The sequence below is a fragment of the Drosophila eugracilis genome, unplaced genomic scaffold, assembly GCF_018153835.1.
Source record: "Drosophila eugracilis isolate 14026-0451.02 unplaced genomic scaffold, ASM1815383v1 contig_1765, whole genome shotgun sequence".
NCBI classification, from domain to species: Eukaryota; Metazoa; Arthropoda; class Insecta; order Diptera; family Drosophilidae; genus Drosophila; species Drosophila eugracilis.
In genome coordinates, this window is record NW_024572605.1 from 4,618,527 (window position 1) to 4,642,312 (window position 23,786).

The following is a 23,786-nucleotide window of genomic DNA, read 5'->3' on the forward strand; positions in this document are numbered from 1 at the left end:
CGAGTTTGATGTACGAGCCGAAATGCATGTGCATAATCAAAAGGGGAGCGGATGGAGCGGACAAGATCCTCCTACCGAAGACAATCGAAATGAGACAAAGCCCAGCTTCGAAGACGTCGAATCTTCTCCAGCTGCTGCAGACATAATTGATGGATCGCTGACTGACGACAGAAATGTTCTCTGACTGGAACAGAGGAGCTAGGGATCCGAAAAGGGGGGATTCGTCGTGTTGTTCGCCTACCTCTGCCTAAATAATGATGTCGCATTATTTATGCCGCAGCTGATTTGCATATGCAGGCTAAGAACCCAGGGATTGGCTTGGATTGAGGGGGATGGCGGGTGTTTTCGGGGATATCTAGAAAGCAGTTGCGTTGCCCTCGGGGCAATGTGTGCGCTTTCTTTAATAAATGTTTAATTTATAATTGATTTTTCCCCCCCTTAACCCCTCGGCCAGGAACAATGATATGCCTTGGCTGGAAAGACCTTAAAAGTTTCTGAACCGCAAAAGGATTTGCCCGCGCACGAAAACACTTAATTAATTCGCATAGACAGACAGACGGACGGACGGATAGACATACGGACGGATGTGGCGGGGCAGGATTGAGCCCACCCATCTGGTCAGACGACTACACCCACAGGCATACACACACATGTGAAGAAATAATTAGAAATTAGAATGGAGAATGCTTGCCAGCCAAGTTGACGATAACAACGCCCCACAAATGCCCGCCCTCACACAGCAGGGCCGACCCCTTAACTTATAAACCCACGACCTCCAACCCCTTCGAAGAAGCATATTTAAAATGTAGCCAAGTCGACGTCGACACGAGTATGATTTAAACTATATACTTGGACCCTTTTAGCCGACCAAAGCCCAAGACAACGGCAACCTGAATCGAAAATGATGTTGCCTTTGTTGTTGTTGTTGTTCCTCAAGCAGTTTCAATTTACTTATTATAGCTGAAGATGGGAGAGTTAATTGAAAACTATCGATTACCCGTTTGATTAAGTAATTAGCAGTGATTGGAATTTAAATATTTTATATTTCAGTTTTAAGAATATTTATTTAATCAATCCTTAGGACTGTAAACTCTCTATTTTAACTAAAATTGATTTGAAAAATGAAAATATATTTAAGATATTCAGATTTTACTCTAGTTGTATCCAACTTTATGCAGAATGTATAGTGACTTAAGAACCTTCGCGCCATCTCCTAGACTTCTTCATCAATAGTTTTCATCCCACACTTCTATACCCCTAAGCAGCTTGCTTAATCGCTGGAAAATTAATCCTCTTTCGATTTTAACCAATCGCCGCAAATGAGCATATTCGATAAGGGAATACTGCCATCTCTAAGGACCTTCAAGCAGGACCGCACAGGACAGCTAAAAACAGGACGAAGAGGAGAGAGCTTAATTTGCTGCTAATATCCGTTTACGTCTTTAGTTGCAAGAAAATTACAATATTTCGTGTGGGATAGTTGGCACGCATACCCCGCAAAACTCCCAGCTATAGATACTTTTGTATCTAATTTAAATTTCACAATTTCGGCGATGGTAAGAAAAACGCCTAGATGGAAAATGAGCTAGGCCCTTGGCTAATTTTCTATAGCCATCGTGCAAGGGTTGGAATCGAAAAGGGGGTTTGGCAAGAAGTGGGCTTGCCCGGGCGGATTAAAGCCCGGCAAGTGGACATAGACTTTTGGGCCAAGTGCTCGTAAACCGGGGGATCAGGATGTGGGTCTTATGCCGGCGACTGCTGCTTCTGCTTCTGCTGCTGCTGCTTAGCCAAATTATATTATGACTTGTTTAAAATTCAAATTTGAAAACACTAAAATCATGTTTTCGATGTCTGGCCACCCCGACAGCGCCCAACCCCCTTTTTGGATAGTTTTCGGCAAGGGTTTTAAGTAGCACACGCGGCCAGAGAGAGGGGGAATGAGTAGTAGTTGAGGTTCTGGTCACAGGGCGGTGGTAGCTGGGTGTCTCTGCTAAGGATTTGCCTCCGCCTTCAACTGGCAACTTTTGCTGTCTGTCCTCGTCCTCGGCCCCGATCCTAACTCAAGGCAATGTCCTTTGCCGGCTCTATATATATATGTATGTGTGTGTATATAGCGTTTGTATGTGTGGGCTTGTGTGCGTGTTGCCAAAACATAGTTTCTAGTTGCCACATAAATTTTGCATTCTCTTGCTTAGATGTGTGTGTTTGTCCTATGGCCAACTAGAATTTGCTTTTAAACAATTTTAATGATTTCATTAGTCGTATGGCGAGCAATTTAATGAGGACGTTTCGGGGGTACGAAATTGATTTTCTATTCGTTCGACTAGCTACGAGTTGATATTGCTACGGAGCTTAGAGTCGGGTATTTGAGATTTTGGTTGTGGGTTATGGTTAAAGACTTTCTGGGAAGGTTTAAAGAAGGCTGGCGTTCTTTTATGGCTCAGATTAGACCATAATTATGTATTGAAATTGATTTTGTTCTTTGGATAAACAATGGTCTCTAAGATCTACACATTTATTCTATTCCCTTATCCTATAACTTGTTTGTTTTCAAGTTTGACTAATAGATTTGGGTATAGCTTTTTATGTAAAATGTGTACTAAACCAGCTTCTTAGATTACTTTCTTTCGCTTGTCCTGCATTTTTAATTCCAAGTCTTCAAAGAATGTCCCTAAAACATCTCCATTATAATGCAATTACATTTTATTTATATATTTCTGTAAGCTGTGCCTTGCACTTGTCCGATAACTTTATCTGCTAGTCAAGTTTTCTCTTGGCCTGGCTAACCCAAACTTATGAGCTGAGACGCCATTTTGTCCTGGCCGCAGACACTAACACACTGAGAGCTCAAGACATAATTAGATTGCATAATGTAAGTGTTGCCTCTCGTCCAGCCTGTACAGAGACTACACAGAGTCCTGGCAATTTCAATAAAATTTGTGTCGGCCAAGGAGTGGGCTAAGAAGGAGCAAAGCTTAGCCCAAAAAGCAGTCAAATGTCTCAGACGTCTAACACACAAACACACACACACACACACACATTTGTGGGGTATTCCCCTCTTTCGTTTACCCCTTTCACTCACTCTTCTCTCTGCTAGCAGGACTTTAACCCTTGAGGCTGTGTGTATGTGTGTGTGTGTGGGTTGTGGGCAAGGCAATGGCCTTTCAAAATTTTCGAATTTACGTAAATTTAACTTTCTTGAAATACACTTAACTGTAAAATTAATTATAAAAGGCAATTGTGCATGTGTATGTGTATGTGCTGGCAGTCGTAGGTGTACATGTGTGTGTGTGTGGGGGGCTTAGGAAGTACCCCACCCATTCGCCCACTTAAGTTTGTATTAGTCTTTGGCCGAAAAGGTGTTGGCATGGAATTTGCATAACCAACGAAACGTCAATGTCTTCAGAGAGAGAGAGAGAGAGAAGAAGAGAGCTTGTGGGAGCGAGAGAGCATATGTGTGTGTATGTGAGCATGTACAGTTGCGCCCATCGCCATTTGCATACTCACACACACACACACAGATGTCTGGGCCTTGTGTGCGAAAACACACTAATTAAATGTTGAAGGCAGTTTATATTGAGAAGGCGCCCAACCGCCCACTTGCATGGCCAGCGGGCAGACAAAGGCCAAAAGCAGGTGATGGTATGTGTGTTTTGGTGGGTGGGTGCATTATATAACTCACACCCGCAACTCCCAACCAGCCCGAAAACACCTGTATGTATGAGCGTGTGTCCTAAGAAAATCTATAGCCTACGGTACTCAAGCCCGAACCGCAAATTCAAATGTCTTCATTTTGCACATCAAACCAACTGCAGCAGCACAGTCACCACCACCCACCCTAACCACCGCACTAATACTCATACAGATTCACAGGACGAAGGAGCAGAAGCTTTACATATGTATGTTTGCTGAGGATTTCTAATTACATTCGGCATCGTTCGGACTCATCTTCGAAACGGCTAGCCCGGGGGCGGGCCTTATGTAAAGTATTTCAATGCCGATAAATTATAATGGCTCGTGTGAATTCGAGATGAAGTGGCGAGGTGAAAAGGTCTCCTTCTCGAGGGTGGTCAATTCGATAAGGTTTTGGCTTTCCCTTAGAAGTACATGACTTAGATAAAGGACTGCCTTACATTGATTTAAAACCACTTTAAAAAATAATTAACAAAATATTATGAATCTTTACTTGAAAGCTTTTCCAATTTAGATATTTTCTAGCCACTACTAAATCACCTTGTTTTAAACTTAGCTAGCAACTAATTGCACATTAAGCCAGGCAATTATCCCACTGACAGTTGGGCTAATGTCACGATACCAAGACCTAACCAGCATAGGCTCTCCTGCCTGAATTTTGTTTTGCCACCTGCCCCGGTATACACACGCAGACATTTTTAATTAAACGTAAATTTTGCTCTATTGATTAGTTGCCAACAACTCGGCAACTTTGGGTGTTGGTGGAGCAGGCATGTGCAACCTTTGTTATTGCGAACGCATTAGTATTAGCGCAACGGATGACGTGACCGGGAATGAGGAGTGTATAGAAGGTTGAGGAGGGCTAAAAAGGAGCCAACTTGACACGCAAACTACTGCGAACAGGAGGTGGAAGGAGGATTGGGCGGCTGTCATTGTTCAACTGGCAGGCCACAGAAAAGGGGCGGGGACGAGTTTTCGGTTGCCAGTTTGGCGTCTTTTTAACACAATGACAGTTAATTAGATTGTGTTCGGGATAAGGATAGCGCGAAGGATATGCAGGTGTAATTGTTTGCAAACTTTGGCTTTGGCTTCCCAGGTGGATACATTTCGCACAAATATCCTCAAAGTGTTATGGTGTGAAAAGAGTTGTTAAGACTGCAAAAGGCAATGAGTTGACGTTTGATAAAGGAGTCGATAGAACATATATATCAAATTATGGTAGATGTTAAGTTAAGTTAAAGGGATTTACTTAAAGAAAAGCTACCCTAAAATTATGCAGTGAAATAAAGAAACTTTCCTGTTGCACCCTCATCTTTCGATTAGTGGCTAACTTTATTATTCTTAACATCTATTATAATCATTCAGTTGTTCAGTGGTGTGAAAAGAGCTGAAAGCTGAAAGCTGAAAGCCACAAAATCGATAGAGCACTTATTAAAATATTGATTTAACTGCCTGGACAGTCTGTTTTGACCGCAAGAAGTTCTTCCCGGGGCCTGAATATTCGAAAGGGTTATAAGCTGCAATCACAGAGGAGACTTTCCATGGTATCTTACGCACTTTCTGTATGCGCACATATATACAGTTTTTGTCCTTCTCGACTTTATCTTTCTCTCTCTCTCTCTGTCTCTGTCTCGCTCTAAGTGCTTCTTGATGTCCTGACCAGACTAACTAATGACCAACGCCTAGGCTAAAATATTGATCAATAAATTGCAGCAGCAGAAATAACTTAAAACCCAAATGTGTATGGACAAATAGTTGATGCAGTTAGCCAGGGGTAGTAGGATGAATGGGTGGACCTTGGGTGATGCGTGGCTCCATCAACGCAGACAAACTCCTGCCATCCTTGAAGTCCACAAACACACACACACAAACATACAAAGGGAAACACTGTGAAGGAGAGGAAACGAGCCAAGCCAACCGAAAATATTTCAAATTCATGACAAATGCATAAGATTTCAACAAATCGGGGGGGAGGGAGAGAGAGAGGCCTTGTTACACGTAACCCCAAACAGTTAAGTGCAATAAATACGGACCACTACGAGTGCAGGCAGTAGACACACACACACACACACAGTCATAGGCAGCACAATCACAATCAAATAAATTACACAGCATTTAATAATTCATGCAAAAAACGGCCACAAACACAGGCCAGAGAAATTGGCGCCCACTACGCCACCCACTTTACCAACAATCTGCTTCTCTTTATGTGTGTCTGTGTGTGCGTGTGTGGGTTTTAAGACTTGATAATTTCAAAAATCAACAGGATATATGTGTATTCATAACTTGAAAATGCATTTTGACCACACGCACACACTCACACTGGGATACTCACACATATACAGATAGTCGAATGTGAATGGGTGGGTTATATTGGTTAGTATTGCTTGGATTTCGTCTTTGTCTCCCTTATCGGCTGTCTCGCTCTGAATTTTCCTACTGCACATATCGCTCACATGCCATTGCACTCAATTAAAATCCCTTTGTCGGGACGTAGACTATCTCACTCTCGGTTCGGTTCGCTATCTCCGTTGCACTCGCATGAGTTAAATTTTCGTAGCCATTTTTGTTATTTTGTAGTTTTAGTTTAAATATTTGATAGCCTGCATATTGATTGGTGCTCAGTGCAACGTGGCGCATGAGTAATAAGTTTTTCCCTGGCTATATACAAAGGCGACTGGGGAAATATTTACTTAGATAACGGCCTGATTGGACTGCTAAAATCTTCTCAAGGTGTTTCTCAGGATTTTCCCTCAAATTAGCAGCTCAAAAAGCTCACACTGCCCACTGACTAATCAAGAAATCCAAAAAGGCACGGCATATTTCCAACCTGATTACATTTGCGGTCCAGACACCGTCGAATGGGTGGTGGAGGAGGAGGTAACGGAAGAGCCGCCATTGTTGAGCTTAAGGTTGCGCCTAAGCGTAGGCAGCATTGGCCACTGCACACCAGCAACGGCATCAGCAACATGCAACACACTGCCACCTGCAACACTGCAACACGGCCCTAATGTATGCTACAAATCTCGCCAAAGCAACGCATTTTGTAGCCATTTAAGCTACTTGCATAAATGTAGATGCCCACCCGAAAGAAAACACACTCGCTGGTATGGAGAAAGCCCATGGCCCGGAGTACAGGGACCCCTCTTGGAGAAGGAGAAAGCTCGGTAGACTCATGTGTCTGCCCCGCTGTCTGTGCAAGGTGGTATGTGTGTGTGTGGCATTGACCAAGTGGGTGGGTGGTGTGTGTGTGTGAGTAAGGTGGGGTCACCCAAGCAGGGCCATGGCTGCAGCCTGGACGACGTCGTCGTCGTCAAATGAATCTCATTTGCATTTAAATTAGGAATGAAGCCCGATTTGTTGTTGCCCTTTGAGGTAGAGAGTGAGAAGCGAACCCACTGCAACTTCTAGAAGTGCACTGAGGGAAATATCTACAACTTATATCCACAAATATACCACCAGACATTAATAAACTTAAGCTTAAACTAAGTTAAACGTGCTAGCTTACTTGCTTGAATACTCAGGTCTTTTTAATTCTGATATTGTTTTGTATTTAAGATAGTTACATCAATCAATCTAAAAATTTCTTTAAGTTTTTGTGACATCTTAACTTTTTGTTTATACTATTTTGTTCACTGTATCGTTAGGGCTGCTGGCAAATGAAGGGTATGGCGGTGCACAATTTTTAATGAAGACAGCGTAGCTACTTAGGCACCCATGCATGCATACATGTCGCCTCTCCCCTAATGACCCAACCGATTTCGAACTCACTTTTTCGGACAAGTTGCCCGATTGCATGCCAAACTAATGGCCAACAGCTTGGACAAATAGCAAACATTCACACATACACACATATATATGCATGAGAACATACATATAACGCCCCCTAGTTATGGCAAATATGTTAATAACCTTTCTTCCGATGGGGGCTTAGGCGGTAGCTCTGCACAAAATTTTAATTAGAAATGTTATATGAGTTGCACGTTAGCCAGGCTGCCCATATTCCATATGCTGCTGGTTCCAGTCAAATAGCAACTCTCCGAAAAGACGGGTTAAGGGGGCACCTAAACGGGTTAAAGGGGGGGACCAAAAGATGTGCCTGGCTAGCTAGCCAGTTGCTTGCTCATTTTCCACTTGAATGGGGTTAATTTTTTGGTCTTTACTTTGGCTTCATCAAAAACTATAATCAACAAAGTAATAGGGTTTATGGAAAAAGTTATTATAAAATTATAAGTGAATATTCGTTGTTTTTACACTAATCTATTAATTCGAAAAATGTTATAGCATGAAACTTAATATTAAGATAGAAAGAAAAGTATGAGAAAGTTTTGGTTTTTAGTTAAAGAATTCAGACAAAAATCAAAACTGAATTGAAATTTCACAAAACCTCAATACTTTATAAACCAATGAGCATATCCTTACCTATTTAGCGAAACAATAGCTTATCCTTGTAAAACCCTTTACTTAAGCTCACCCATTTGCAGTGCCATCGATAACATTCCTTTCAGTTGTCACAGACCGGGCAGTTCATTCATGTCCAACTTATGCATATACACGACTAACTTGGCTTTAATTAACGCTAATGCGGCCATTACAACAATCTAAGATGGAAGCCAAGGCAGCCAGCCAGGTATCGTTCCTTCTCTTTCTCCTTGTATATGTGTATGCCGTCTCTTTCTTTCTGGGCGCTGCTGCCAAATGCAATGAATGCAGCTATTCATTTATGTCAGCGGTAATGACATTTTACATTCCGCATTGGACTAGCAAAATGCGATGGGGGATTGGTATAGGGCGTGTGTGTTGTCCATGACAACAACAGAAATGCTGGTAGGCTTCCTCCTTTGAGGGGGGTGGCATTGGGATCGGGATTGGTATAGGTATATGGATAGGGATGTAGAGGGGAAGGCCCCCTTTGGGCTCGGCTGCCATAGACAAGTGTCAGTGGTAATTGAAAATACGAATATTAATTCCAAAGTGTTCCAGGAGCAAAGCCAACGAAAGTGTGGCATGTTCAAGTAGCCGGCGACATGGTGAAAATATGCCAGCGTAAAGTAATTAACTTTTGCATGAGTTGCAACAATTTTAAGAAAATTGGTTGGGTTTTTGTAGGTAACTTACTATGAGGTAAAGTACAACCTGAAAACCTCAACGATTACCTTAAAAAGATATCCTTCAACCGCTTGCCTTAGTTAGTTAACAAAACTGAATCTTCTTTCAAATATCTACCCATAGTCTGTAGTACTCATTTGCAGTCTCATATTACGCACTTAGTCACCTCACAATGAAAGTTCTTATCGCTGGATATATACATACACAAAGATGCTTCCGTTGAGTAGCTGAAATGGCAACACCCAGCCACCCCCGCCCCAAGAGTAACTACCCACCCAGCCACCTACCAATATCGCAGAGACAATAAAACGGGTGTGTTGGTCTACGGCTAAAACAAAAAATTTGTTGTTCCTGCAGCGATGGGGGGGGAAAGTGGGGGAAAACTGGGAGGGAAAAACTGAGTCAGGGGGTAACAGGAAAAGCTCCGAGACGAGCGGAGGGTGCAACCAATCAGCGAGGCCCGCAAAAATGTTACTTTTTCGTTTTCTTGATGGAAACGCAGCAGCGAATGAGAAATGTAGAGGAAAAGCGTTAGCACTCGCTCGCACACATGTGGATGCCACGAAAAAAGTGGCACAAAAACGGCAAACTTTTGTGTGTTTTCTCGACGGTTGCCTAAAAATAAGAATAACAGAGGCACACGGCCAATAAGAAGGAGACAGCGGCAGACAAACAGCAAACAATACAGTGGCCAACGAGATGCGATGGAGCATTCGAAAATGGTAGCTGGAAAATCGCTTGCCAAAAAAACGCAACAAAACTAAAAAAGTCAACAAAACAATTGTATGCGTTAAAAAGAAAAACTGGTTAAAAACAGCAGAAAGCACGGCAACAGGCGCAGGACAATGGGTGCAGAAAAATGGCTGGAAGGGTGCATGAAATGGCCGAAATCGAGGCCCAAACGTACAGCTCTTGGGGATTCATTCGCTTTTAAAGGTGACAATGCAATGGCATCAGGTGAATTCGAAAAAGCACACAGGGATTTTTTGATGCAATGCAAATCTACATTTTTCTTTGACATTTCCAGGTAATCCAAAAGATAGTAAGAATAATTATTCTGAAGTAAGAATGTAAGGGTAAATAACCAATAATTGCCAATTACTAACGACTTTTGTGGCTTCTCATTCAGCGTTTTGTATTGACCCTAACCCTTCCAGTTCCATCATAAATGAAAAATCTATTTATGCCACCAAAGCGAGATGATAAATAATTGCTTTCCAACTTGGCCCTGCAATTGTTGGCCAGGCTAAGCCTTAACTCTTAACCCTATATAGCCCCCCTGAACAATGTCCATCTCTAGCGCCAATTCCAATTAAAAATTTTGATGCAAATGAGCAGCGGAGAGGCAAGCGAATCAACTCCCCGGGGCTACATTGCGGCAATAAATGCCGCGACAGACACCAAGCCACCCAAAAAACACCCAGCACCAACCAAGCCACCCACCCATCCACTTGCTGACCAGCCAAAGTCGATGGCCAAGAATAAATGTGGGTGCGGTGGGTGGTGGTGGTGGCACAACTTTTACTTTTTATTTTTGGGCGAGAAGAAATGGCCAAAAAAAAAGAAGTGTGCCGCCAAAAGTGAAAAGCAAGCAAAAGTGCGAAGCTTTTTACTCCAGAGAGTGGGGGTAGTGTTGGGTTGGGTTATTATTTTATTGGGGGGTGGTAGGTGGTGGTTGGGTTGCCAGGTTGCAAGTCTGAGGGGCTCAGGATTTATGCTCGGTCCACTCAAAAGGAGTGGGTGATTTTCCCGTTTGCCGTAGAACGGGAGAATAATATGTACACCCGTACAATTGCATTTATTTGACCAGAGCGTTGACCAGTGACCGCTGCAGAAATTCGCCCCCAAATGTCCAGGAATCGGCGCCCCCAAAGAATAACTGCGGCTGACCAGCGACCAAGCAGTCAGAAAGTTGTAGCAGGCGGCCGTAAAAAAATCGCCCAACGAAAAATGAGGAGAGAGAGAAAAGAGAGAGAGAGACGAAAGCAAAATTAAAGGCACACAAAAAAGTGGAAAAAATGGAGTAAACGGAAAAACGTAAAAAAATTGGGACAGGCTCGAACACAGAAAATCCTTCGGGTTGGGGGTTGGGAGGTTGCTTGGGTGAGTGGTCCCCGGAGCCCTGGACAATGCTTGGCCTTCATTGTTGTCAAGCAGAGCCGCACACCCACCCATCGGCCACCCACTTTCACCCAAGTGGGGTTGATTGAGTGGCGCGCCCATTGATGTTGCTGCTGTTGCTGTTGCTTCTGCTGCTGATGGACCAGGACCTGGACCAGCCTGAATCTACCCCCGATGCCATGCCGCACACCCTTCTGAATTTTTCCACTTTTTGTTTTGCTCCATTTTCCATTTCGGACCTCCCCACCATCGTTCATCATTTTTTACACATTTTTGTTTTGGTTTTTGTGCTTCGCTGTTGTTTTGTTTCGTTTTTGTTTTCTTTCCCTCATTCGCCATGCGACTGTCAGCTGCGCTCTGTCCATATATGGAAAGCCCACATCCACCGACTTATATATATATATATATATACATTCGGACCGATATAGCCGATACATGACCACGTGCCGGTATATGATACATATACATAGATACATATATACAGAAGCAGTTGAATTCTCGCCGAAGTTGCAATGTCTGCAGCGTGGAGCTTTTGTTTGTAGCCAAGTGGGTGGTTGGTGCAAGCTGGGCTTCCCGCCTGCAGGTGCAGCTTATACCTTTATCGACACTGCATGTGTTTTCCGGCGAAATTGCGCAAGAAATCGCCTCGTTGATGGGCTCTTCTATTTTTGTTTAGAGACCTGATGGGGCGATTGATGGGGCTGGTTTTTAAAAGAGCTAAAAAATAAATAGCCATTGAAACGGAAATGCAAACGTTATTCTGATCTCTGGCATTGTCATTAATCCTTTTATTAGAACCTAATGGAAAACAATGAAGAACAAATGGTAGTTTAAATGGATTTATATAAGATTACTATTACTAACAAGTGTCTAAAAGTATGCAATAATATTTGCACTTCTGGAAGGATGTTACAGAAATAACAAATTATAGGTTTTTTATAGGAAACGTCATCGTAACTTAAGTTTAACAATACATAAATCTATAGTAAGTAATTTTAAACTTGTATATTAAAGATCCCAATGCAATAGCAAAGACCCAAGATGTGTATACCCCACGATATCTTAAAAAATGGTCTCACTTTTGTAAGAAGCACACAGGTTATGTACCCATTTTTCCCATGCAACAACTGTCGATACAGAAATTCATCATCGCACTGGCAACCGCAACTCCCAAGCAGTTTTAGCAAACAATTCGGCTTCGTTTTCGAGTCACCAATGGGGAAATTATCAATTCAGGCACATAAAGCAACATAAATATTAATTGAAAAATATTTTCGCATCTCGGCAAAAAAGGAAGGCATGAAAGAAAACTACACACACTCTTCCACACACACATACACAGTGATGAAATTATGTGCATTTGCATTAAACAAAGCATTAAATATGCAAAAGTGCAAGGCCCCAATTCAGCACCCCTCCACCTCTTTTGACAACCCTTTCGCCCACTCATAAATGTTTTCCAAAAAGGGGGAAGGGGTGCTGGTGCTGCCGAAGCATATTGCTGGCCACAGCAGGCGCTTTTTGCTGGCCTGGGCCTGGGGTGACCAAAAATAGAACAAGTCAAATATTTTTCGACAATTTATGAGCCAGGCTCCCTGTGTTGATGGGGTGATGGTGGAGCTGGTCAGCTTGTAACGTGTATGTCCGCCACTTCCACTTCCACATCCTCATCCTTGTATCCTCGTATCCATATTCCCATTCTCGTTCCCCGGGAAAAAATGCCATTTGCAATTAAAGCAAACAAGCAACGCAACCGTTCGGCGACGTCGACTTGCTCCTCGTTTTCGCTTTCTTTTTGCCGGCTACTTTTTGGCAATTGCATTTTTTTACTGTCCACCACCCAAGCTCACCCACAGGCAAATGGCCGAGCACCCACCACCACCACCCACTCACTCGCTCTCCCCCTTTGGTTGGTCACATGTGTGAATTATAATTTCGCGTCGCGCTCAAAAGCACGCTACATAAAAAACACAGACAGCAAAAGAGACAGGACGAATGCTGGAGAAAGAGAAGGCCACATTGGAGCGGTGCTCACTCGAAGAGGGAGAGAGCTGCAGAGGAGCATAATAAGAAGAAAAGCAAAGGCTGCCATCGCGTTTTCCATTTCGCGCCGGGCTTTTGCTTATCACATTCGAGGCTGTCAAGTGCCCGCTGCCCAACCCCAACCCCATCTGCCGCTTTTCCCAACCAACCCACCCAACCCCTACCCCATAACAACGAGCATCTCTTGCTCTTTGCAATAATTCAATTCATTTTCTATTTTTTTGACTTATTTTCATTTGACGGTGGGGCAACAAAAACAGCATATAAAACAGCCGAAGGGAAAACGTTGATGCCCAGCCGATTGTGTTGGGTGGCTTTAAGTGGGCTTCACTGTCCGAATCTGAGTAGATACGATTGCGCCGACTGTTCAGAGGAAGGAGCTATATATATTTTTTACCTATTTTTTTTTTTGGCAAATGAAATGGCTACCTTTGTTCTCCCTTCGAATGTTAAAATGCCCAAAAATCTAAGGATTAAAATACGTTGTTAAAAATGAATATGTCTATAACAATAAATGTTAAATTACAACGAAATTTACTTGTATGCTTTATTTTTTAATATTCTTATATATATGATAATCAGCCTTTCTTTCTAAAATAAGTCTCCATAAAAGCCAGTTAGTTTTTAGGAAATCTATTTGGTGGACAAATTTCCTACCACGTTGAATAAACTTCTTTGCTTAATCCTTAGAATATAACCTTTAATCGAGCCTGTTTCAGCATTGAACTATTGAATGAAAAAACCTTGTTTCCACCGTCCCTGTATTATTTTAGGATTCCCTTTTGCTTGCCAATGCTAAATCAGTTTTTAATTTCCGCTCATTTGCGAGGCTACAAAAATAGAATCGCTGGGGAACAAAAGCCGGGCGACAGCGTCAGCGGCTCATTATGGTGGCCACTTTTTGTTCTTCAACTTTTAGCGGCAATGTAGCCGTAGCCGTAGGGATACTCCCTCTCTCCCTCTCACACACACAGTCACACCGAAGTCCTTTCAATTGAGCGTGAGTAAATATGTTGAAAAGTTAATTCATTGCACATCAGTGGACTCCTGCACTATCTGTGTGTGTGTGTGAGTCAGAGAGTGTATGTGTGGGCCATAGTGGCTGTCAGCGGACGTCTGTTTGCCGCCTGTTTGCATAAAGGACATGCACACACACAGTCACATGCACACGGGGACACTCGCAGGACATTAACGTTGCCGAGTTTCTTTTTCCTTTTCCATACACTCTCGTTCTCGGCGTGTCATAAATTTAGTTCGATTTGCTGTTCAATGACATTAACTTGGCTCGTCCTGGCAGGACCTTCTCTCCTCTCAGCGTTTTTTATGCCCGGCCACTGTTTAAGTAGTTGCTGTTGTGCTGCTGACGGCGCCAATAAATGTCAATTTTTAATGAATTTGCAGCACGTTGCAGTGAATTTTATCAAGTGCTTTAATTAATGTCCACTCTCTTAGTGTTAGTTAGTTAGATGATTGACAGATTTATGGTTAGTTCTTTCTCATTTGGCCGATAAGGTCCTTAATGTTCGAACAGCAGGAATACCATTTAATTGCCGCACTTGCAACACCCACCAAACATTTCTATTTATTTGCATAAATATTTTTTTTTTAACACTTTACCTTCGTTTCTGTCACGTTTATTGCTTTTCTTTTGGTCTTTCCTTTTTTCGATTTTCCCTTTTTCCTTCTCTTTTTTACTTTTTTTTGGGTCTGTATTTTGCACTACAATTATGTTAATTTCCTATGCAAATAAAATTTAATTGAAGCTCCGCCACGTCGCCAAGAAGGGTCCTGCTTGGTTTGTCCTGGCATTAATGGTCCGCCCCGTTACCCTCTAAAAAAACCTCCCACTCTAAGCGCATTTGGCGTCGCCAGCATTAATTGCCAATAATTATATTGGTTTACCTATCCACCCATTTTCCCTGGATACCTTTCCAGAGCTGGCTATTTGCTCATTCCTTAAACTTCCTTTTGAAAAACGAAATTTAAAGAGGCAAATTGAGAGGCTTGCCCATTTAAATGGCTAATCAAACAAATATTGATACCCCCTTTTATTGCCCCCGTGCTGAGTCGCAACAATTGCAACCAATTAAATTTGCATAAATTGGCCAGCTCATCCGCAATGGCAGATCAAAATGCCAAACAATAAATGTGCGCTGACAATTACAACCAAAATTAAATTAACTTATTAACACGCTGAGTGCCGCCTCTCTCGACTGACACAAATGGAATGTAATACGAGTCCGAAAATGCCATCGCTTAAATATATAATCCAATCAGCAAACAATGAACGGGGATTCAGGACTCGTCATTAGCTTTTGGGTATGGATTTCTGCGGGACAATTGACACGGCATTAATTGCAAAAATATAATTGAATTTAGTCAGAGGAAGGCTGTGGTTCATATGCATTAAGTGGATCTTAAATGATAATCAAATGGAAATTAAATTATTTACAAATAAGAGGGAAATAATCTCGGCAGTTGCTCAGCTGAAGTGGAAATAGTTTTACCAGAAAATCCTTCATCTTCAGCAATTTTTTAATGATTTTTCTCTCTCAACTTTCAGGACTTCGACAAGGAAATCAGCTGCCACAAAATCCATTCGCCCAGCAGCAGCAGCCACGCCCACTCCCTGCACCATCACCACCACCATCATCCCCATCACAGCAGTCGGAGCAACAATAACGACGATGAAATGGAGATCACGGATGGCCATGCCCTCCTCTCGCCACCGCCCCACTCACACTCCCATTCCCATTCCCCCTTCGATAGCAAAGATCACGTCAAGGAGCTGGAATTCTATAAGAATTTGGCGGCCAAGGCCGCTTCCCTGGCCAACCAGCACTCCTCGCCGCCCCTGCCCATGCCACTCCCATTGCCCATGCAGATCGACGGCGAGGAGGACGAGAACGAGGGGGAAGGCGAGGGCGAGGCGGAGGAGCAGGCAGCAGAGGTCATGCGGCTGCGACGGGAGGAACAGGCCCAGGCCAAGGCGTTTGCGGCCCATCTGAACGGAACTAGTGAGTACATATCGAAAGCCAAAAAAGCAGTAAAAGCTATGAGAAATGGTCGTCTTTTAGGGATGGAAACTGTCTTTAAAACTTACTTATATTTAGGGATTGGTAACCCTGATCTGATCTTTCAGTTTTGGGAAAACGACTTCCTTTTTTGGGTTATAAAATATTGTTAACATTTTTTTACAATTTTGATAATCTTTGAAATCCAACTCAAAAGCAGGCGGTGCATTAATAATCTATATTAAAAACTCTCAACTTTTCCAATTCTAAAATAAAATAGAACGAACGAACGCTTAGTTGTTTCTCGACAATTTACGGGCATCATTGTTTGGCTGCATTCACATTTAACGCTCTAATTCCCACAGACTAATTTTCTATAATTTATCTAAGACTTCCTTGCACAACGAGTTTCCATCCTTGAATTCCGCACCGACACACACACATACACAGTCATTTATCCCCGAAAAACCCAGACCGGGGCCAAAGTAAACTGGCAATTAGTGCTGGCTGGCAGGCAATCCAAAAGCCCAACCCTCTCCCCCATTCCCGCCACTAATTCGGCAAAGAGTTTTGCAACAAAAACTAATGACAACATTTTGTGTGACTCTTGTTCAAAATCCCACAGTGCAAGACATGATAAATTTGCAAAAATTACAAAATTTGGCCACGCTACAACAGCAGCAGCAGCAGCAACAGCAGCAGCAGCATCCTCATCCGCATCATGGACATCAGCATCATCATCACCATCCCGCCACGGCCGCTGCACTGGCAAGTCTTCAAGGATTAGCCGCCTCGGTGTTCAATTCGCCGTTGAATCTCAGCGTGGGTGGTGAGCCAGCAGGAACCACAGGAGCAGCTGGAGGTCCAGCTCCATCCTCACCCATTCATAATGGTGGCAAGAGCAAGACGGCCAAGGGCGGTAGTTCCGGCAACAACTCCGGCGGATCGTCTACCAACTCTGGCTCCAACTCCGCCCAACAGCAGCAGCAGCAGCAGCCGGATAATCCCAGCAGTAGCAGCTCGCCGCATCATCCCCTTAGCGCCTCTTCGCTGGCCAATGTCCTGGCGGCAGCCACCGCCTCGCCTCCGCCCACTTTACAGGCGCCGCCGGCGAGCGCCCAGATGCCTCAGCTGATTCTTGCCTCCGGCCAACTGGTGCAGGGTGTCCAGGGAGCCCAGCTGCTTATACCCACGGCCCAAGGTGAGTGTGTGTTATAGGGTTATACGGTTGTCCCTTGTCCGTCTGTTCGTCTGTTCGTCCTGGGTATCAATAACATAGTTGACTTGGTTTGACTTTCAAAGCATCTCGTGGATGGCTGGGGGTCATGAGCTCATAAAGCGATTAGAGAAACTTTCAATTTCCTCTGCACGAGGGGAAAAAAGGATTCGCGGTAATCTTTTGCGGGAAAAAGACTAAAAAGAGGTTCGTCCCTAGAAACTAAAATAAAAATTGGTGTTTCATAGGAATTTTGGTCATTATTTATCACAGAAATACTTAAGTAAGATACTAAAATAAGAAAACATTAAGCATTTTAAGTTAAACTTTAATTTTTCTCAATTTCCAGGCATTGCCGTTCAGACCATTCTCACCATTCCGGTGAGTCCGCAGATCCCCACCACGGAGCAGTTTCTGCCCAATGCATTCGGCGCCTTTGCAAGCTACCAGCAACAGCAACAGCAGCAGCAGCAGCAGCAACATCGTGAGCAGCAACGGGACTTGTTACCACCTTCACTGGCCGCTCTGCAACATGCCACAGCCCTGCCTCAATTGGCCCAGACACCCACGAATTTACTCAAGCCTAATCTTTTCTCGACGGGCGTGCAGCAGTTACTGACGGCTTTGCATCCAGAACTCTTTGCTGCAGCAGCTGCCACACATCAGCAGCAGCAACAGCAACAGCAGCAGCAGGTGCAGCAACATCAGCGGGAAAGAGAAAGGGAGAGGGAGCGGGAACGAGAACGAGAACGGGAGCAACACCTGGGCATTGGTCACCTGCCGCACTCCCACCTGGCTGCCGATCTGCGACGGTCAGCGGAGAGATCTCCAACGGCTGGTTCGCCCACGGGTGGAAGTCCTGGATTGCCAACTAAGGGACCACCTCCGCCGCCGCCCGGAGCCGCCTTCCTGCTGCAGCAGCAACTGCACATCAAGCCCGAGACGCAGACGCACCTGCATCACCACCTGCAGCCGCAATCCACTTCGGCGGTTTCCTCCTCGCTGCCTCAAATCAGCCTGCGACATCCTGACGAGCTGACTGCTCCGCAGATGGACATCAAGCCACTGGAGCTGAGTGCCAGCAACTCGCCACCGGCGCCTCCGCCACGCCATCATTTCGGGCACAGTTTGCGAGGATCTTCAACGGTATCACCCAAGCACAGTCCGCAGGGTAGGATGGGAGGAAGTGGTGGATCCACAAGCACCGGAATGAATCTGAGCCAGCATCACGAGCGCCATGAACGGTTGGAGCGACTGGAACGCCAGGAGAGGCACGAAAGGCGATCACACACGCCAACGGCGACTGCTACTAGGGCCAGTGTTTCGTCCAGTTCGGGTGGTGGTCACCATGGAGGTAATTTGGCCTCCGGACGACTCTCGCCACCCAATTCCGCTCCCTCAAGTTCGGCGGCTAACAGCATCAGCGACAGAGGCTACACTTCCCCGCTGTTCCGCACCCACTCGCCCCAGAGCCACGCCCTCTCACTGGGAGGTTCACCGCGTCTGGAGCGGGATTATCTAGGCAATGGACCCAGTTCCGGAGTGGCCACTTCGACCAGCAGTTGTGGAGCGCCCACGGTAACGGGATCCAGTGCTTCGGCCAATGTACTTAGCAGCATCAACAGGTGTGTCAAGCTCAGCTCAAAATTTCCTACCTGTTCCTAACTAAGCCCTTTTAGACTCAATGCCTCCAATGGCGAGCTGACCATTACGAAATCCCTGGGAGCACCTACGGCCACGGCAACGAGGGCCTCGTCCGCCTCGCCACGTGATGATTCACCTGGTCCAGGCCCCTCCACGTCGAGTATTTCCCATATGCAGCCCCTCAAATTGAGTCCTTCGTCCAGAAGTGAGCCGCCACACCTGTCGCCCAACGGAAACGACAATGACAACGACCTGCTCATGGATTCACCGAGTGAGTAAAGATCGATTCTTTCTTCTACTTGAATACTTTAATGATGGGATGCAAGCTGATGATGAAAATTAACTTTAAAAGTATTACTTATTATTCGCTTTGGAATACAAAATCTAAAAAACCTTTCATTGCAAGATATCAAAGTATCCCCATTTTCAAACGGTTTGCAATCCCAACTTTAAAGCCCCACAAGCTAGCTTAGCATTAATTTCAAACCCAAATTTCCATGCCCAAAAGTGTTCTAAGCATCCTTCAGCGTGTAATGATCCCAATGAGCCGGAGGCCTGAAATTCGAGTGCCCTCCGCAGTTGTACATGTATAATTGGGGTCCGCTAGCTAGCTGACGATGATTTGATATTTTAAGAGGCACACTCGTGTGCAACATAGCGTATGAGTGATATGCGCACAAAGGCGTGTTAGGGGGGGCGAAAATCAACTTTTTGGCCAACATTAATTAACGAAATTTTCGTTGAGAGCTAACTTTGAAGGCAATGCCAAAAGCTCTAACAAGTTGACTGCACTTTATGTAATTTTCCAAAAGAAAATCAACTTGAAATTTTCCCCTACCACCCGCAACTACAAATTTTCCGGTGTCTTTTGGCGTGTGTGCGAAAAGTTTCGCCGTGCATTTACACGACTTCTTCCGGCGACGGGCGGGATTCATAATTGATGCAGCATTCCGGGGAAGATGGGGATTAGGTGGAGCAGCTAAACAAAACTTACGAGAATGCATTGCCCAAAGTTGAGAGATGTCAACCGAAAGTGTTAGGCAAATTAGCAGCGGCGTTGACGTTGTCACGCTTCGCATCTGGCATTGGATTAGGTTTCGGGGCCAAGACATGTCAGCCGAGTTGATGGGATTAGCTTAGAGCGGATTATGGGCACACTTTATATCTACATATATATAGAGAAAGATACTCCCTTGTTAAAGGAGCATATTGATTAGATACGCCTCCAACCCATTTCGATCTAAGACTTGAAGCCTTAATTGAAACTTTTGGATGCATTAAAAATGCAATCAGCACAAGCTCCTTTGGCAGAGAGAAGAAATCAAGGCAAGCTAGCCCCCTGGCGCCCATTAGAGAGTAGAGTCATCAGGATTGGATGGCTTCCACCTCGAGCAGTCTCGATTGCGACATCGCATCGTTTGCGCATACAAATTGCAGACAATATGCGGCTTAATTACTACTAATTGACGCATACAAAAACTTAAGATGTCTTCCGCATTTAATGACATATTTCAAACGCTGCAGCAAACAACAACAGCCAGCGACAACAGCTTGAGTTACGGCCCGCAAAAGGATGCCACTGCTATGGATGTGGATGTGGCTCCTTTACCCAAACATCCTTCGCCTCCAATCCATTCTCGCATCTTAATTACCGCTAAAACACAAGGCTGTCGTTGAAGTTGCAGTTGCTGGCTGCTGTTGTCTGTTGTTCGTTGGCTGTTGCCTGTTGTTGCTGCTGCTGCCTGGGACCCTTGTCTTTCCCTTCTTGCATATCATTAATAAATAAATCAAAATTCTGCTCTAGTAGTTTGCATCCTTCAGGCGTCTTCCTCCTAACAAATTAGGCAGATAAAAGCCGTGAGTTTCGCACTTGCCTAATAGACAAGAACAACTTGGCAGGTGTCTTCGCTGTGTGCTTTATCAATTTACCTCTGCTGCACTGTAATAATGTTTTGCCATTACCGCAATTAACTGTAATTAAGACCAAGACACGGCTGCAATTTATGATGTCATTTACATGGCTAATGACATCAGATAGCTGGGCTAATTTAGCATTTATTAGTTAGACTTAATGTCTTTATGTCACATATTGAGTTTTCCATTAACCGGACTTCTTTTCTAACTCTTCACTCAGATGAACCCACCATCAACCAGGCCACTACCAATGTGGTGGATGGCATCGATCTGGACGAGATCAAGGAGTTCGCCAAGGCCTTCAAGCTGAGGCGTCTGTCGCTGGGACTCACCCAAACCCAGGTGGGACAGGCCTTGTCGGTGACCGAGGGACCCGCCTACAGCCAGAGTGCCATTTGCAGGTGAGATATGCATGGACAAGTTTTATTTGTTTCTAAAAAAATTAAGCAGTTTTGTATATTTAACTAAAATGTTTTTAACTTAAAGAAAACATTTTCAATATTTCTAGTTTATAGTCTTTTCTTTAAGTCAAATAGAAGCATTGCCCTTAAAATTGTTATATCTAAAACAACCAAAAAGTATACTTTGAAAAGTATAAAATCGTCTTTAAGCTAACTTTTAGACACTATTACATAATGGTTTAGAAACTCTAGAAATTGGTATTTATTTTTCCAAGGAGAAAGTTAAGTGTTGAAGAAAACTGATGAGCTTTAGGAAAACCATTTTGGCTGCCTTTCCCCTATTTAGCAAACGTGTTTCATTATATTTTTCTCAACAATATTTTTTGCTTAAGTCAACATATTTATGTTTCCCTTAATTTGTTTTTCGTAAACTTCTGGAACCGATTTTCGAAGAGTGCCAGGACATTTTCTAGCGAAATCTAAAAATGCTAAATTAACCACGAAAAACAGACAACAAAACCAATTAAATGCTAAATTAATTTTATTTATTTTATTTGTTTTATTTTTTCGATTCAAACGCCAACTCTATCTAACTCTCTCTCTCTCAACATCGAATGTCGAATGCCACCCACCGCAAACCGAAAACGAATATCGTAAACGAATGCCAACAATCGAATATCGTAAACGAATGCCAACTATCGAATGCAAGCAGTGCACTCGCTGCGCAGATGTACGCCGCTCAACTATCGACGCAGCAGCAGAACATGTATGTGTGCCTCCTTGAGGGTGGTGTGGGTGTGCTATGCTGTCCTGTGTGTGTGTGTGTGTGTGGTGCAGTCCAAGAGAAACCTAACTAAAGTGCAAGGCTCATTAAACCTGTTCATTTCGCCATGTATTTCTTTTTGTTTCACGTTTAATTTGCATAAATGCGCTTTTGAAAAAAAAAAAGAAAGAAAATTGGCCCAGGGCATTGCCAATGAGCAGAGTTTCAGCAGCTCATCGCGAACTGAAATGAAATGAAAACTTCTCGATTGAACCGATTAAAATAAAGAGCGTACCCAAAAACCGAAAGAGAATGCTAATTGACAATGTCCTGGCACTTTAGTTACGTTTCTTTTGCGTTGTACTGCCATATCGAGCGATCCTGAAAAACGATCTAATCCCATACCAAACCTCACTCACTCCAAAAACCGCAGGTTCGAGAAGCTGGACATCACACCAAAGAGCGCACAGAAGATCAAGCCTGTGCTGGAGCGCTGGATGAAGGAGGCCGAAGAGAGGTGAGAGTATGGAGGCAGTTCCACGCGTCGTTTTGCCCTCGAAGTTGGGCGCCATTTCGCCACAAGACCTTACTAACTTGTGCTTCTCTTATCTCTTCCATTTAGCCACTGGAACCGCTACAAATCGGGTCAGAACCATCTCACCGACTATATAGGAGTGGAGCCCTCGAAAAAGCGCAAGAGGCGTACATCCTTTACCCCCCAAGCTCTGGAGCTGCTGAATGCGCACTTCGAGCGGAATACGCATCCTTCGGGTGAGTGGTAACTTTCAGTTACAAGAAGTCAAGTACGAGGAACAGTTATGATATCTCATTCTCCTCACCCATACAGGCACCGAAATCACTGGACTAGCTCATCAGCTGGGCTACGAACGCGAAGTGATCAGGATTTGGTTCTGCAACAAGCGGCAGGCTCTGAAGAACACCGTTCGCATGATGTCCAAGGGGATGGTATAGGGCCAGGGGCCCTTGTAAATAGCTGGCCCATGTATATAGCTAGGTGTCTAAGTGTATGTGTGTGGGTGTATGAGAGAGTGTGTGTGCGTGAGAGAGAGAGAGTTTATTACAGTGTGATAGTTGTACAACACCCTAGAGTTTAGCAGTTAGGCCATGTAAAGTAATACTGTGTGTCATAGCATTTACAAAGGACATCGGCTTACGCAAGCGAACCACAACAACAGCAACAACAAAACAAAAGAAAACCAGAAACCCAAGACCCAAGAACCCAATCCAATTGAATATTTAGCCATCTAAGTAATTACTTAACACTTATCATATCCCAAATAGCCTAAAAGTAGTCTAAAGTCCCGAAGGCAGACTTGTGCAGTTTTAGGCCAAATTTTATCACATTGATGTGCCATTCCAAAAAGAAATACGAAAAAAAAAATAAAATAAAATAAAAGGAAAACTAAAAAGCGAAACCAGTTCATACCACGTAACAAATTACATAACTAAATGTTTAAAAAACCATTTAAAAACGAAAACTGCATCAAAATCTATGTATGAAACGCAGTCTAAGGAAATTCTGTAGAGCAGCTCGTAAGCGATGAGTAAAAATATTTGCATTTAATGCGTTGGCTAAACTTGTATACTGAAATGAATCTGATTTCAACAATTTATAAAACAAATTATAACCCTAGTATTTAGCCAGTTCAGACTCGAAAACTAAGAAGAATTCTATATGGTAGCACTCAGAATGAAAATGAACAAAAAGCAAGCGAAAGCTATAAAGACAGCAAGTGTTTAGATTAAGCAACATTATGTAGCAATTTAAAAAATTACGATGGAAAAGAAACGAAAACAAATATTTCAACTACGAAATTTAAATGGTACATAGCAAGAAAGCAGCTACA

The 23,786-nt window shown here is 43.7% G+C and overlaps 1 protein-coding gene across 2 annotated transcripts in view; it reads left to right on the forward strand.

The window, feature by feature from the left end:
- Positions 1–23,753, forward strand: part of LOC108113412 (alpha-protein kinase 1) — a 69,270-nt gene extending 45,517 nt beyond the window's left edge. The window contains exons 3-11 of one of the 2 annotated variants that reach the window (XM_017223969.2): positions 15,530–15,983; positions 16,606–17,181; positions 17,546–18,821; positions 18,876–19,111; positions 20,975–21,155; positions 21,865–21,921; positions 22,352–22,435; positions 22,541–22,689; positions 22,766–23,753. In XM_017223969.2, coding sequence (XP_017079458.1) covers positions 15,530–15,983; positions 16,606–17,181; positions 17,546–18,821; positions 18,876–19,111; positions 20,975–21,155; positions 21,865–21,921; positions 22,352–22,435; positions 22,541–22,689; positions 22,766–22,890 — 3,138 coding nt within the window. In that variant the 3' untranslated portion in view covers positions 22,891–23,753. The remainder of the gene's footprint in view (positions 1–15,529; positions 15,984–16,605; positions 17,182–17,545; positions 18,822–18,875; positions 19,112–20,974; positions 21,156–21,864; positions 21,922–22,351; positions 22,436–22,540; positions 22,690–22,765) is intronic. The other variant, XM_017223977.2, reaches the window with a different exon arrangement.
- The last annotated feature ends 33 nt before the right edge of the window (positions 23,754–23,786 follow it).